Here is a 17215-nt window from a genome sequence, read left to right as displayed (position 1 = left end):
TCAGCAGGAAGCCTGCTTCTCCCACAGCCGCTCCCCCTCTCTCACTGTGTCTCTCTCTGTCACATAAATAAATAAAAACTTTTAAAAAAGAAAAAAAGTACCAGGTCATGAATTCATGGTAGGAACGAATACTTCAGGCTGCTTAGAAAGCCCAGTTGGGGAAAACAGAGAGACAGCCCCAGCGATGTAAGAAATATCCTTAAGAGTTCACTTTGACTATCATTAAAAGGATAAATAGTAGTCCAAACAAATTTGCTAGGAAGGACGACCAAGGGTAGAGAAATAATTGCGCAAATTCTAAATACATGGCATTGTAGTGAGAAACGGGGACCTCACTCTAAGCTAAGTCAACACAAGCAAGACCTACCTGAGAAGCAGCTCTTTCCTCTCTCCCTCCTGCTCTTGATTGTTTTCTTGGATGGGATTATATAGAGAAATCACACCTGTTTGCCTTTAAAGGCCTCGGCACAGCCTCCTCACCTGCTATCACCAGCTCATAGAAGGATCTCTAAATGCACAAAAAGTCATCCTCTCCTTTGTCACAGGAAAGATTCAGGAAAAAAAGAGCTTTCACTTGGACATTTGCATGTGTGCTTCTCCTTCCTTGGTTTCAGATGTCCTCGCCTCCCACAGACAGCCGCAAATCCTGCCACAGCACAGGGAATGTGGGCTGTCTTGACCTGCCCCTTCCAACTGCAGACAGAACAGACTGTTACCTTGTTCCCACCAGAAAGCCAGACTCAGCTCTCACAGATACACCTTCAAATCCTTGTGCTTCCCCCCGGTCTCCCTGAGAATCACCTGGAGCACGTAGTTAAAAGCGGCTCTGATGCTCTCCCCCTGACCCACAGACAGACTATGACAGAGCGCACAGGTGAGGTGGTTCTTAAAATGCACCGTGGGATCTTTATTGTAAACACAGGCTGATAAGCAATGATATGCTTTCAAGTTTTGATGTGCATAGAAATCACCTGGTGTTCCAAGTTCCATAGAAGAGATGGTGATTCTGCAGGTTTGGAATGGGGTCCGGGAATTGGCATCTTTCACAAGTTCCTCATTAGTGCTGATACGGCCCCTGGGGACCCACGTTTAGTGGCTACACTGGAGAATGCAGGCACAGCACACCTGAGCCCCCCACACCCACCATCTTATGTCAACACAAAAAACTCCTGGTGAGTTCCCGGGAAAGAGTTTTACTTACTTTCACAGTTGGAGTTTACTGTTGGTTCCCAGCAAAGACCGCCATCACCATCCTGAAGGACCACATGCTTATATTGCACTAAAGTTTACAGAAAGACCAGTGAATGCACGAATGTCTGAGCAAATCTCTATTTGGAAAACAATGTGTATACATTGATTACTGCAGTGTTGACTGAGCACTGACTTTGTGTTCACAAGGAAGTTATGGTGCGACACGTTGGCAACTGCCCACATATATGATATGATTTCATCCCCATAATACCCTGCGAGCTAGTAAGCACTAGGTGTCCTATAATAGCCATGAAGATGTAGATACTGGGCCTGACCTACCTGCCTCATCTTCTGTTTCCATTGATTAAAAAACCAAAATGTTCATAATCTACAGTAGTGAAATACGGACATACAGAAAAATATAGAAAGGAAGGGTAGATTAGTAGTTCTGAGAGTTTTTGTTGTTGTGTTTATATTTTTTGTAACAGGATGGAGAAATGTTTGAATTTTTTTTTTTAAGATTTTATTTATTTATTTGAGAGCTAGAGAGAGAGCACAAGCAAGGGGAGCGGCAGACAGAGGGAGGAGGAGACTCCCCACTGGTTTTCAGTGATGGGACGTCTCCAGTCCATGGTGTTTTCTGTCTTGGCACAATTCCATCCTTTTATGGCTTGAAACCCTTTACTTCTCTACCTCTGAGGTGTCCTGCCCAATGGGCTTCTTTTCACCAACTTGTTTCCTTATTTGCTTGTGTCGCTCTCGGCCCGCAAGAACGACCCGCAGACGAGGTGAGTGGCAAACTTCTTTTATTACTAAAGCTAATGTACTAATGCTAATGGCGGCCGCGCCGCACCAAGCACTTACAGCAGTATATATGCACGTGTGTACGCCCCCCTTCCTGCCCAATCAGAATGCCGTGCATGCAGTGCCCTCGTGCGCTCTTATGTAACCGAGCAGGATTCTTTTGTTCTCTAGCAGTGATCATGCATATATCTCTTGGCTCCTAGTGCTGTTCACGCGCCGATCACGAGCGCGCCCACATTCTCCTCAACCAATCATCCTCATTTCCTCAATCCACGGGCACATCCGTCTACGTGACTCCTTGCATCTGCTGGATGGCTCTCCACAGCTCCCCCTTTTTTATTTTGTATATGGCAGGGATCGTGCCTGTCTTAGGTTGCCAATCCTCAGCACACATGCTTACCCATCATCGGGCACTCCCCTTGGCCGAGGAGCCCCTGTCTTAGGTTGCTATGGTGAGGGATCAGTCTTACCCGTCTTTGGCTACCGACCCAGCGTACTAGCCATATCTGGGGGGAGATACCAGCCTCTAGAGCCATCATGGCTTAGACCTAAGCCCGCCGCTGTAGCCGTTGTTGTCATACAATTCTACAGATGCATTTTTGAAGGAGTACTTGAGCCAGAATCGTCAAGGCTCTTATGCCTGCCTAGTTTGAGGAAAGAGATTGATTGTCATAACAGCTTAAGGAGGAGGAGCCAAGAGATACTTGAGCGGCGTTTAAGGCCGCTCTCTGAGCTTACTGCGGTTGATTAGCTGATGGTTGCGTATAATGGCTCTTAACTTATAAACCTCTGCTAGTATGATTTTAAGTGCACAGGGCAAGAAGCACATGAAAAGAACAATTACCACTAACACTCCTATAATTGTTCCTACAACATACCAAGCATGCGTCAGGGAAGGGAAGTGAGAAAACAAGGAGTTTACAAAGTTTTCAGCAAGCTGAGCAACAGTTAACTGCTAAGGATAAGTTGTTATGAGCTATAGGGGTGGATCGGGGACGTATGCCCAATATAATGAGCCCTGGGCTGCCAACACCTGTTGCATTAAGATAAGCATCAGTAGCAAACATGAGTTCGGGTGAGAAAAATGCACTCTATGCTGAGCTATTTGAAAAAGGGGCTGAAGCTGGGCAGTCTCTTGTCTCGGCCACAGTTGAACTGGCTCCGCCTTCATGGGAACAGGCTGCAGGACAGTCGTCGTCGCTATCATCATCATCACCAGCATCCTCCACAGGTTCCACGGCCACCAGCCTGGTGAGGCGTTCCGGCACCCAGAGTGGAGCAGGCGCATCCTGTGGGAAAGCACAGAGGGAACCTCGGTGCCACCTAAGCACCGGGTCAGGTCCCTTCCATAAGCCAGTAAGGACATCTTTCCATTTCACCATTGACTGCTGCGTTTTCTGTTGGCCCCAATGACGTTCCGCGGCCGAAGTGCCGTCCTTGTCAACCGCGAGAAAATTTAAAATAAAGGTAACCAAATTGGTGAGGTCATTGGGTGTACAATACTCCTCTCCAATTCCCCCTTTTTGAATTTTTTGCAAGGTAGTTTTAAAGGTCAGGTGCGTGCGTTCCACTATGCCCTGGCCTCGAGGATTATATGGTATACCTGTAACATGTTGGATATTGTAGCAGGCCATAAAGCTGCGAAAGCTTGCAGAAGTATAAGCAGGGGCATTGTCTGTTTTTAAATGTTTTGGTACTCCCCAGCAGGCAAAGCTGCGCAGGCAATGGGACATCACATTTTTGACATTTTCCCCTCGTAAGGGGGTCGCGCTAACAATCCCCGAGCAAGTGTCTACACTTAAATGGACGTATCTTTGTTGTCCGAAGGAAGGGACATGTGTTACATCCATTTGCCATAGATGGTTAGGTAAGAGCCCTTTGGGATTTACCCCTAGGGAGGGCATAGGCAAATGTGTTACACAATTACCACAAGACTTCACGATGTCTCGTGCATCAGCTCTTGAGATGTTAAAGCGCATTTTTAAAGTTTGGGCATTGACATGCCACCTTTTATGATAAGTTCTCGCATCCTCCAAGGCGCTACAGACATGAAAGCGTGCGGCCATGTCAGCTATATGGTTCCCTTCAGTTATAGGCCCTGGGAGGTCTGAGTGTGCTCTAAGATGTCCGATATAAAAAGGGGCACCACGAGAAAGAATGAGGTTTTGCAATTCAATCAGTAGGGAGGAAATTTCTGATTGACTGGCTGAGATAATGGCAGTCTCAACAGATCTGGTAGCTACAACTGCATATTTACTGTCTGAAATAATATTGATAGGCTGATTTTGAAACCTTTGTAAAACACACATAATTACCAACAATTCTGTTCTTTGAGCTGAGGTTGATGGCACAACAACTGGAACTACCTCTCCTACCACGTAGGCACCAGTTCCAGATTTACTACCATCTGTAAACACCGTGAGGGCCATCAACCAATGGCTCTAATCGGCAGGATTTAGGCCATATGAGGGGTGTATTTTTGTAAAATCCAATTAGGGGGTGTTCTTCTTGCTCCTTGACAGTGAAGAGAGAAGGAGCCATGGTGCATGATCTAGAGGCTAGTCATGCAGGCTGCACGCACGCTGGTGCACAGAAACAGGAGAAGGGGGAAACAGAAGAAACAAAGTGCTGCCAGGAGGCAGAGAAAGGATTCCCGGTTTTGGAGCTCATAAGCCCCAACAGAGGAGCAGACGCCATGCTTTCCCACCAGCAAGGGGGGAGAGGTTAAGCAGTCCAAGTCGGCCAGAGAACACAGGGAAACTTCCCCGAAACAAAGAGAGTTTCGGCAGCTGCTTGGGAATATTTCTTATGGTCTCTGTCTCGAGTTAGACTAACCCCAGTTGGCTCCAGTTATAGCCATTAACACGGGAAGTGAGTGAGGGAGAAGCCCCCACATCTATTAGGAGAAACAGGAATAACGCCAGAGTCCCCTTTGCTAGGGATGGCCCAGCAACCTGGGTTTACTAGAAGAAGGCTTATTTACGTAATTACCATCCAATATGTCAGGAGAAAGTTTACTAGCTGACTCATTTGGGCAAACACATTCCGCAAAAGCCCCTTACTTGGGGTCCTGGTGCAGAGCAATGAAGGCCTAGGTATGAGCGGTGAAGGTATCTTAGGTCCATTTGCCCTGCTTCCTGAAGAGGAGATCTAACTGATAGATCCCACTGAGGCCATGCAGTGTTACAGGAGCTCAGTCCTTTCCTAAGTTTTGCAATCCAAATTATTTCCAGTGGGTTAAAAGGCACCCCAAGGTAGAGTCCTTGGGAACTGAGGAAGTCTACTGAGGCCATGCTTCCAGAAAAGTAAAGAAGGTCTATTACCAAATCCCCCCTGACTCCTGGGTAGCGTCCCACGCAGGATATGTCAGAGGTTCCTGTGTGTCAAAAGCGACCAGAGGCGTCCCTCAAGATATCGCTATTGATCATCATCCTGCCTTCCCTGGGAGGACATTCCTGCCATAAAAGGCCCTGGAGGGGGGCCGGCGTCCCTTTATTTCCCCATCGCATCCTAGGCTGCTGATGGGTGTCTGGTGAATGGACCAAAATGCTGTGCCATGCCATGCTCATTGTCTGTCCTGAAGACTGGATAGTGTTTTGCCATTTTAATCCATGGAAATACTAGAAAAGTTTGGCAAGGGGAAATTACCCAATTTCATAGCTTTAAGTGGTTTGCAGACGACACTGACGAGAAACAGTAAAGACTGAAATCCATCATGGTCTAAGCGACATTCCAGCACATGTGGTCCTTACAGCCAACTTCCCTAGGAAACGGTCCCCGGTTGCGTTTTAATTCAATCGGGTACTGGTTTCGGCCGGCTCCCAGTGGAGGTCTCGCGGCCAGAAGTGGCTAGACCAGGATGTGGAGGGGATCACATTAGATCAATCAGGAGGAAACCTCACACGGGAGTCTTGAGATTGGCAGCCGTCCTGGTGACTTAGGTGGCTGTCCCGTGCCCAAGAGAGACAACTTTCTATAAGAACAGGAACAAAGAGAGGCCATCAAGTTTCTGGGTCTTATTGCCATTCCGGCCAGGGTACTAACTTACAGCCAAAAGGCAGACGTTCTCCTTCCCGTAGAGTAGCCACGGGCTAGAGGATTGCAGCCTGAGCAATTGACATGCAAGTGTTCCAATAAGACCATACTCCTTGAAAAGCCCTGGAATGAGCGTAAAGGAAAAGGAGAGAAAGTACTCACCAATTTTGCACCGAAGCTCAGAGTCCAAATATAAAGACTCATGAATCTCCTGGCTGGCTCGCCAAAAATGATGAAGTTCCAGAACCTAAGTTAGGTTCGGTGGGGTGAGGTTCGGAGCTGACGACTAAAGAAAGAATTCTTAAGACATCTTTGGTGCAAAATGGTGGTTTATTAAAGCACAGGGACAGGACCCGTGGGCAGACGGAGATGCTGCTGTTAAGGCTAGTCTGCTGGTATACCGCAGGAGGATAAACACTTTGAGCCTGGGCCCCAAGATATGGCCCTGCACCTGTGAGCATGTCCAGGTCCCACTGCGGGTTACCTGCAGCTGCATTTCTCCGTGCTGTATCCTGACAGTTGTCTTGATTTTGAATCTTCCACTCTAAATATTGTCCTCCACTTAAGACTGCTCTAGTAAGATTGGCCCAATCTTCTGGTATAAGGAATAATGCCCCCAGTGACTCCACCAAGGAAACTGTAAAGGCGGCCTGAGGTCCATAGGCACTGACTGCCTCCTTAAGCTGTTTTACCAACTTAAAATCTAGTGGCTGGTGGTACCTCTGCTGATTCTGATCTTCTAACACTGGAAAAAAGCCTTTTCCCGGGCCAAGGACTTCTCTCCAGCTTTGTGCCTTACACTCTGAACAATGACACGTCTTGGCGCAGCTGGGCCGATGGGGGGGGGGGGCCCACTCACAGGGCGGCGCTGAGGGGTTTGAAAGCGGAGGCGGCACAACATTCGCCTCCAATTCCAGCTGCGCCTTATCAGTGATTCCCGCTTTCAATTCTGGCTGCGCTGCCGCTTCAGCCTGCACTTCGGCCTTCAGCTGCGTCACGACCTCCCTCTGCATTTTTAACTCCTCCAACACCTTCTGTAACCCCGTCTCCTTGCTCTCAAACTGTTGCCGTATGATTTCTAAATCCTGAAGGGCCTGAAAACTGTAAGATTTCTTCTTCTCACCGACTTCCTTTTCCCCTATCTCTTGCAACTCACTATCTGAAAGTCCTTCCGAGCTCTCACTCCCGGGGTCAGAATCCTTAGAGGACCCCTTACGAGATTCCTCCCTTACTTGTTCCAGAACCTCTCCTCCCTGTTGCACCGCCTGTTTCAAGGGCTCTCTAGTGGACTGTAGGCATACCTTTACCAATGACCAAACGGCAAGAGTTCCCGGGGTCACCGATGGGCAGCATTTCAAATCTTCTCCTAAGTGCTCCCACTGAGGCATATTTAAGAGCCCTTCATCTATGAACCAGGGAGCTACTTCAGCCACTTCTCTTAAAAAGGTACGAGCCGTTTTCGTCTTTAACGGGGTACCATTGGCCTTGAGAACGTCCTTCAGCGGACTCTCCATCTTACACCTAGAGATCTCGTTCCCCATTCCGAGGAAACTTTACCTTATTGTCTCCGTAGAACTTCACAAACTCCTAATGTCTTATCGTCTACGGAGAGCTTTCCTGTTAAACCTTATCGTCTCCGTAGAACTTCACAAACTCCTAACGTCTTATCGTCTACGGAGAACTTTCCTGTTAAACCTTATCGTCCCCGTAGAACTTCACAAACACCCTAACGTCTCATCGTCTACGGGGAACTTCTTATCGTCCCTGAAGAACTTCATAAACACCCTTACGTCCGATCGTCTTCAGGGAACTTCCCTGTCGCTAGACAGGCCTGCCAACTGACAGAAATGGGTGCAGTGCACTTGCACACTTTACCTTATCGTTGCTCTTACCTCGACCTTCGTTCTGCGTTTAAAGGTGGGAGGTCCCGGGTTTCGGCACCAGTTGTCGCTCTCGGCCCGCAAGAACGACCCGCAGACGAGGTGAGTGGCAAACTTCTTTTATTACTAAAGCTAATGTACTAATGCTAATGGCGGCCGCGCCGCACCAAGCACTTACAGCAGTATATATGCACGTGTGTACGCCCCCCTTCCTGCCCAATCAGAATGCCGTGCATGCAGTGCCCTCGTGCGCTCTTATGTAACCGAGCAGGATTCTTTTGTTCTCTAGCAGTGATCATGCATATATCTCTTGGCTCCTAGTGCTGTTCACACGCCGATCACGAGCGTGCCCACATTCTCCTCAACCAATCATCCTCATTTCCTCAATCCACGGGCACTCCCGTCTACGTGACTCCTTGCATCTGCTGGATGGCTCTCCACAGCTTGTTCTACTAAAGGCTGGCTCTCTGAATATTTCTCTCCTGTATCACAGAATCTCCTGTCAGTTCTCACTTCTTTCTCCTCCAGCTGTTTACATGCCCTGAACAATTCTCACCAAGATATAATGACCTAAAGCTTTCGAGAAGGTTTGCTTTGGGGTGGATCATCGTTGATGCCCAAGATTCCTTTTGGAGTTGGCAGTCAAGTTCCAAATATCAAAGAGGAGGGACAGCCTGCAGTGCTCAGTGGACATTGCACACTTGCACTACTCTGTGTAGACCAGGATTAAAGAAAGTGCACATGTAATCCAGATGGGGTCAAGGACCTCAATAGAGTGCAAAGTCCTGAAAAAAGCAAAGTTCTAAAGGGGAATTTTCTCCAGATTTTAAAATGCTCTTTGGAGAATGAACGAGAACATTACTAAATACCAAATAGAGGTGTTAGAGGGAATAGAATAAATCATCCCATAATCTGAAATCAGATACTATCAACACTGCCTTTATAATCATATGACAAACTTGATTTACTAAAGAATTTGTTTTTAAAAACTAGAATCAACCTAGACACCTAAAAACTGGAGGTCTATCAAACAATATATGCTACATGCATAGAACTGAAGGCCAGTTTTATATCAAATAATCGTTCTGGAGCATTCATTATAAATGAGAGAAAAATGCTTACAATTCAACCTAGAACTTTTGTTTTGTGATCAGATGGGCAGTTTCAAGTGTGGCTCCAACAGTTGTTACCAATGCAACATTTCTTTTTTGGGCAAATATTTCAAATACTTCTGAACGAAAAAGAAGTTATATTCTTTACTATTATATATGCATTATAACTCCTTCTCTACAGGAACATACACTCAGATTTTCTGGCTGTATAAGTCTTTTTTTTTTTTTTTTAAAGATTTTATTTATCTGACAGAGAGAGAGAGAGAGATCACAAGTAGGCAGAGAGGCAGGCAGAGATAGAGAGGAGGAAGCAGGCTCCCTGCTGCAGAGAGCCCAATGCAGGGCTTGATTCCAGGACCCTGAGGAAGGCAGAAGCTTAACCCACTGAGCCACCCAGGCGCCCCTATAACTTTAAGTCTTTTAGGGGTGCCTGGTGGTTTAGTCAAGCATCTCAGTTAAACATCTGCCCTTGGCTTGGGTCATGATCCCAGGGTCCTGGGATCGAGCCCCACATTGGGCTCCCTGCTCTGCAGGAAGCTGGCTTCTCCCTCTCCCACTCGCCCTGCTTGTGTTCCCTTTCTGACGGTGTCTCTCTCTGTGAAATAATTAAAGTTTTTAAAAAATTTTAAAAAATAAAAATAGTTTTTGTAGTATCACAAAATTTAAAACACAGGAGAAAGTTAAATCATAAACTCCCTTGAAATCGTACATGTGTATGTGTGTTTACTAGTTCAATTTAAGTAGTCTTGAGATGTTATAATACTAGGTCTTTTTGTTTCTCCTCTTTTTTTTTGTTGTTAAATTATTTAATACTAGATCTTCTTATGTAGGCATTTGAGGTTCTTTTTAAACAGCTTTATTTGCATAGAATGAACATGCTGTATAATGTACCCATTTAAAATGTAAAACAGTAGGTTTTTAACTGATTCACATATCAGTACAAGCAAACCATGGTCAGTTTTACATTGGATTACATCTTAAAGAGACTTCATACTATTTTTTTTTTTGAGACTTCATACTGTTTAACCATCCCCATCCTCTTATCCCTGTGCCTAGGAAGCCACTCATCTGCTTATTTCACTTTTATCAGTCTCATTGAGATATAATTAACTTATAACATTATTTTAAGGTGCATTATGATTTGATATATATTTATATTGCAAAACATAGTTATCACCTGAGTTAAAAGTTTTCATGTGGTAAGAAGTTTTAAGAGCTATTCTCTTAGCAACTTTAAAATGTATTATCAATTACATCCAGTATACATTGTACATATGCATCACGTTATCTACTCATCAGACAATGGACAAGGTATTCCCATTATGTTGGCCATTCTGAATAATGTTGCATGTTTATTTTACACATATTTATGAATTTTCTAGTTTTGTACTTGACTTTAGCTTCATGCCATAGTGGTTGGAAAAGATTCTTGGTATGATTTCAATCATACATTTTTTAAAAAGATTTTAATTATTTGACAGAGAGTGAGCTAGCAAGCACAAGTAGACAGACAGGCAGGCAGGTGGCCGGAGGTCTGGGGGTGCGGGAAGCAGGCTCCCTGCTGAGCAGAGAGCCCAGTGCAGGGGGGGGCCCTCGATCCCAGGACCCTGAGATCATGACCTGAGCCGAAGGCAGTCACTTAACCAACTGAGCCACCCAGGCGCCCTACAATCATCAATTCATTAAGATGCTTTTTCTGGGTGGTTCAGTCATTAAGTGGTTGTCTTCAGCTCAGGTCATGATTTCAGGGTCCTCCGATGGAGTTCCGCATCAGGCTCCCTGCCCAGCGGGAAGCCTGTTTCTCCCTTTCCTGCTTCCCCTGCTTGTGCTCCTTCTCTCACTGTCTCGATGTCAAATAAAATGTTTTTTTTTTTAAAAACCCGCAAACTTGTTTTGTGGCCCAACATATACTCTATACTGGAGAATGATCCATGTGTATGTGAGAATGTGTTTTCTGATACTATTGGATGCAGTGTTGGAAGTCTGTCTGCTTCGTATCACTAAAGTCTGATGTCCCCTTATTTTCTGTCTGGGTACATCTACCCATACTAAAGGCACAGTACTGAAGTCCCCTTCTAATGTATTGCTGTTTCTTCCATTATTCTTGTCTGTTAATAGTTGTTTTATGTGTTAAGCACTTTTATGTTGCATACACGAATAATTATAAAAGTTCTATCTGTTCATTGAATTGACCTTTTATTTTTTATTATTTTTTAAGGAACAACAGATTATATATATTTTAAAAAGTACAAAAGATTACTATAGATCAAACAAATTTTTTTAAAAGATTTATTTATTTGACAGGGAGATACAGAGAGAACACAAGGAAGCAGATGGGCAGCCAGAGGGAGAGGGAAAAACAGACTCTCTGCTGAGCAGGGAGTCTGGCATGGGGCTTGATCCTAGGACCCTGGGATAATGACCTGAGCCTAAGGCAGCCGCTTACCAAACTAAGCCACTCAGGTACCCCACAAAATAAGTTTTCAAAAGTAAGTGACTGCTATGTATCCAAATTTGAAAGAATAAACACAACAATCCAATGCATGAATGATGATTATTAGTTCAAGGAAAAGAAAGCAATAAAAATGTCTTCTCAATACAGACACTACATGAATAGACAAACCTACAGCTTTAAAGTAACACAAACAAATTGTTAAGTACATGTGTTAGCTACCTTTCTCCAATATTAAAGTAAATGTTTGCTATTTAGTAAATGCATATATAACATATACAACTGTTAATCATATGTAAGCCATGCTAAAAACATTGAACCAACTAGAAGGTAAGGGTTTTCTAATGGGAAGATGTACATTTCAAAAAAAAAACAAAGAAAACCCAGCATGAACTAAATCCACTATCACAGCTAAAGCAAAGGTGACCTGTACAGAGCCTATCATTTGCAACTGTATATAAAGAAATAATACCCAGAATAATAATGCCCAATAATGCCTAGAAATAATACCAGAAATCTTACTGATAAGCATTATGATAACCTAAAAGTACAAGTCATTTATTTAGGGATTTTAAATAGCAGATAACAGGGACGGCTCAGTTGGTTAAGTGTCTGCCATCAGCTCAGGTCATGATTACAGGGTCCTAGGATCAAACCCTGTGTGGGGCTCCCTGTGCTCCTTCTGCCTGCTGCTGCTCCCCCTGCTCCTGCTCACTCTGTCAAAAAAAAAAAAAAAAAAAAAAAACTTCAAATAGCACGTATCAATGTAAATTAAATAACACATGAAAAAAATATGCAAAGTATACTAGCAGGAGGTTAGACAACTGAATACTGTGGAAAAGATTAGCCTTTACAAGTTAGTTTTGATCAATTATTGGCTACTTATTACAGTTAAGTTGCTAAGATTTTCAGTGCAACCATATTTTTCCACACACATGATAATCTGACAGCAGTAGGTTTTCTCAAATTGTTATTCAGTGTTTTTCTTCCCCCAACACTCCAAACACAGAAAGCGGTTTTTGAAAATCAACTACTTGTTTAGGAAACTCCTAACATATCAATGTTCATAAACCTTCACAAGCTACAATTGAGGTACCTAGACAAATGCCAACATTTATGGAAAATGGTACTGATTTTGAAACAGTAAAGTATGGGGCACTGGGTTAAACCTCTGCCATCAGCTAAGGTCAGGTGCCTCTCTACCTATTTGTGATCTCTCTCGCTGTCAAATAAGTAAAATCTCAAAAAAAAAAAAAAAAAAAAAGGAGGAAAGTATTACACAACTTACATAATCATACTATTCCTGTCCTTCCAAAACCAAAACAATGGGGGAAATCTTTTTTTCTGCCAAAAGCCACAGAATTAAAAACACAAAGTGAGCCCATTATGTTAAATGAGCTTTCCATAAAACACGTTGTGTTTTACTACACTCTCTGACTTAAAGTTTAACTATTGTAAGCAGAGCTAACCTGCTTTCTTTTGTTTCCACCTGCATGGAATATTCTTTCCACAACTGCACTTTCAGTCAGAGTGTTCTTAAAGCTGAAGTGATTCTCTTGAAGACTGTATGCAGTTGGGTTTTGCATTTCCTTCCATTCAAGCAATCTGTATCTTTGGATTCAAGAACTTAGGCCCTTTATATTTAAAGTATCAGTACAAGTATGGAGTTACTGTCGTCATTGTTTTCTGGCTGTTTAGAATTATTCATCACTTTCTTATTCATTAGCTATCATTGTGATTTGATGATACTGAATAAGGGAATTACTTGCGTTATTTTCTCTTTATGTCTTGTGTATCTACTACATTATTTTCACTTTGTGATTACCATGAGGCTTAGAGAAGATATCTGATAGAAGTCTATTTTAACTTCTTACCAGCTTAGTTTTGCATACTTAAGCACTTTCAGGACTCCAGTAATTCTCTAAAAATGTGGATGTACAAGTATATGTCATTTGATGGAAATTAGCTCTTCTCTGATATCAGAAAATTCTTCATTTCAACCCTATCAACTTATACTCTCTAACAATTACTATTGTGAAGATATTTCAGTAGTTTATTACTGGACTGCCATCTTGTTTTTATTAAAAAGACCAATTAGTATTTAATTGGTGATGGTCACTTTTTTTTAGTTTTAGTTTTAACAAATGGAGAATGAGGAGTGCCAGTGTGGCTCAGTGGGTTAAAGCCTCTGCCTTCAGCTCAGGTCATGATCCCAGGGTCCTGGAATCAAGCCCCGCATTGGGCTCTCTACTCAGCCTGTTTCCTCCTCTCTCTCTCTCTCTGCCTGCCTCTCTGCCTACTTGTGATCTCTATCAAATAAATAAATAAAATCATTTAAAAAAAAGATTTAAAAAAAATGGAGAATGATGTTCTGAACACCTACTTCATGATGACCAGTATCAATGTTATAACCACAAGAGGAATAATGATTTAGATTTTCCTCATATATTGTATGTTACACAGTCCTTCACCTTCCATGGAAAATTAGATATGCATGAGTCCCACCTAAAGAAGAAGGGCATCTTATATCCCTGATGCAGTAATGATGATCCACATACTTTCACACACTCACTAGGAATAAATGAATTTTTTGAAGAGTTCTAAGAGTAGAAACACACATAATTGCAAGTCAAAAATTTCATATAGCATCAATGGAAAAACAAACTCACTGAAATTATACCCATGCAAAAATCCCTTCTCTCTTTTGAAGCATAATAGCACATACATTATCTAACTAACTTTGCATTAAGATTTTTTTTATATAATCTACGAAAAGAGTGACTGGTGTACTGCTCTGTTCTGGGAAAGAAACTCTATGGCATTTATTAGCATTTGATGTTAAACTAAATGCATTTCTATGGACTTTTATCTATCAAGTTCCTTTTCTTTTCTGAACACTCTGATGTTTCCTAAACTGTAAGAGACAGTCTTTCCTCATTCATTAGGTTTGTAGAGTTTGACCCAAGACTGCATTTTGGGATACCGAGTAAGGACTGAAATCTAGTTAAAGGCTTGGCCACTGTCTTTACATATTACAGTTTTGCTCCTGGATGGTAACAATGATGTTGAGCAAGTTATGACTTCCAGCCAGAGGCCTGCCATGTTCTTTCCATTTCTAGTATTTCTCCCCAGTATGAACTCTGGGATGCTGACTTAAGTGTCGAGCAATCCAAAAGCTTTACCACATTCTTTACACTTAAAAGGTTTCTCTCTACTATGCATTTTGTAATGCTGGGAGAGGCTTGAGCACTAGGAAAGGGTTTGCTATATTTTTCTATTTGTAAAATCACCTCCACTATACATTCTTGGATAAGAAACAAGGGTTTATCATTGCCTAAAGGTCTTGCCACGTTCTTTACGAGTGTATAATCACTCTCCAAAATGAATTCTATGATGTGGAGTTAGAGTTGGGCAGTCCTCCCAAATTCTCTCAGTCTTCAAATTTGTTAGGACTAGTTCCAGTAGGAATTCTGTGATGTTCTGTAAGGTGTGACTGCTGGATAAAGCCCTGGCCATATTCTTTACATTTCTAAGGTTTCTATCCAATATGACTTAAGTGTTGTACATGAAGGGATGCATGCCACTAAAGGCCTTGCCACATACTTAACATCTGTAAGGTTTCTCAAAATGAATTCTCTGATGTTGAGTAAGGCCTGAATGGGACACAAATACCTTGCCACATTCTTGACATTGGTAAGGTTTCTCTCCAGTATGAATTCTGTGATGTTGAGTAAGGTGTGATATCTGCTTAAAGGTCTTGCCACATTCTTGACATTGGTATGGTCTCTCTCCAGTATGAACTCTGTGATGTCGAGTAAGGCTGGCTAACTGCTTAAAGGCCTTGCTACATTCTACACATTTGTGAGGTTTCTCTCCAGTATGAACTCTGCAATGTGCAGTAAGGCCTGACTTCTGGATAAAGGCCATGCCACATTCTTGACATTGGTAAGGTTTCTCTCCAGTATGAATTCTGTGATGCTGAGTTAGGCTTGAGCTGTGGTTAAAGGCCTTCCCACATTCTTGACATTGGTAAGGTTTCTCTCCAGTATGAATTCTGTGATGGTGAGTAAGGTGTGATATCTGCCTAAAGGCCTTGCCACATTCTTGACATTGGTAAGGTTTCTCTCCAGTATGAATTCTGTGATGTTCAGTAAGGTTTGAGCTTTGCTTAAAGGCCTTCCCACATTCTTGACATTGGTAAGGTTTCTCTCCAGTATGAATTCTGTGATGGTGAGTAAGGGTCGATGGCAATTTAATGTCTGTGCTGTATTCTTTACTTTTGTAAGGTTTCTCTCCACTACAGATTGTCTTATGTATATGTGTTCCTGATGACTGACTAAACGTGTTCCCAGGCTTCTTATATCTGGATGGGTTTTTTCCCACATAAATTTTTGGATGATCGCCAGAACTGGAGGAATGGTTAAAATCTCTTTCACATTCATTAGGATTCTCTCTTATATGCATACTGTTAGACAGAAGGATGGATCTTTGAGAAAAGTCTTCCCCACATTTAATAGGTTTGAAATGGGTCTCTGCAAAATGAGTCCTCAGATGTTTATTAACATTTGAGCCTTGATGAAATTTTTTCTCAGATTCACTGCCTTGAGCAATTCCCTCTCCTTTGAAAATGCTCTGGGAATTTGGAAGGGTTGAGTCTTTAGTAAAGGACCTCTCAAATGGATCCCACTTAGCAGCTGTTTCTCCATGTTGAAATCTCTGAAATTTAGAAATATTTGTGTGAAAGTTCAATCCAATCCTATTTTCAAAATTGTTCAAATCATTATGTTCAGCACAGGCTCGGTAACTTTCCAGATGTTCCACATTCTCCATCCATAAATATGGATATTTGAGTGTTTGAGTGGAGCTCCTGCTGACAGAAACACCCTGCCTTGCAGAACTAATGGACTTAAAAAGGAAGGTTTTACCAAGTATTTTGTATCTTTCACTATTCTGGGCAGTCGTCTCAATTTGGATATATCCTTTTCGATCATTATCCCAGTCTATCATTAAGTGTAACTTCTCAAGGACACTATGTTTATATCGACCCACTGACACATTTTGAAATGAAGCTTCTTTGCATGGCTCTGGCAGGAAGCTCAGGGTGCCCTGTGAAGATACAGCTGAAAGATATTGAAAAACAGAAAAGTCAACTCATTCCCCTTACTACTTTTAGAGGAATATACTGAGGATGTCTAACATAGCAACCATAACATCAATGAGAGAACGTCAGCACGATGGCTGAGAAGGAAGCATCAGGACTTTGTTCCTCCGTGGACACATCAATTTGCACACAACATACTGACCACACAGCTTCATAGAAAAGTCTATAGTATTGTCAGGGTCTAACACAAATCACTCTCCTCTATATCAAATAATCAGGAAAAGTAGCATATTAGAAGCATAAAATCAGCAGAAGGAAGGAATATATTTGAAGACTTATTAGAGAGAGAGACAAAGAGGGAGAGCATGAGTGAGGTGAGGGCCAAAAGGAGTGGGGCAAGTCAATTCCTTGCTGAACAGGGAGCCTGAAACAGGATTGAGTCCCAGGACCCTGAGATCATGACCCGAGCTGAAGTCAAAGGCTTAAACACAAGCCATCCTGGCACTCCTTAAAGAAAGGAAATTCAACATAAAACAGAAATTTAGCAAGAATAGGAAAGTATCAATAGGAGGATTTAGTTTTCAGGAAAAAAAATCAAAATTGACAGATCTGTAACCAAATCAAGTTCAGATTGAAAGAG

General features: G+C 42.7%; 2 protein-coding genes across 2 annotated transcripts; both read right to left on the bottom strand.

Annotated features, from left to right (window-relative positions):
* Positions 1 to 1980: 1980 nt before the first annotated feature.
* On the bottom strand, positions 1981 to 7609 carry LOC131817384 (endogenous retrovirus group K member 8 Gag polyprotein-like). Its single transcript, XM_059150671.1, has 2 exons — positions 6193 to 7609; positions 1981 to 3284 (listed from the first exon to the last, which is right to left on the bottom strand). The coding sequence occupies exon 1, from the start codon at positions 7569 to 7571 to the stop codon at positions 6231 to 6233; it is 1341 nt and encodes a 446-aa protein (XP_059006654.1). The 5' UTR covers positions 7572 to 7609; the 3' UTR covers positions 1981 to 3284; positions 6193 to 6230.
* A 7018-nt stretch (positions 7610 to 14627) lies between these two features.
* LOC131817702 (zinc finger protein 678-like) lies at positions 14628 to 15938 on the bottom strand. The gene is given in 2 exon segments (XM_059151231.1): positions 14628 to 14722; positions 15053 to 15938. Coding segments are annotated over 2 exon segments (981 nt in total).
* Between the last annotated feature and the right edge of the window lie 1277 nt (positions 15939 to 17215).

The sequence above is a fragment of the Mustela lutreola genome, chromosome 16, assembly GCF_030435805.1.
Source record: "Mustela lutreola isolate mMusLut2 chromosome 16, mMusLut2.pri, whole genome shotgun sequence".
Taxonomy (NCBI): domain Eukaryota; kingdom Metazoa; phylum Chordata; class Mammalia; order Carnivora; family Mustelidae; genus Mustela; species Mustela lutreola.
Note: the sequence above shows the minus strand (reverse complement) of the source record. Positions and strands in the feature narration are given on the sequence as shown.

Bases quoted from the DNA above. Each gene is read 5' to 3' on its own strand.
- LOC131817384 (XM_059150671.1), bottom strand. From the start codon at position 7,571: ATGGGGAACGAGATCTCTAGGTGTAAGATGGAGAGTCCGCTGAAGGAC.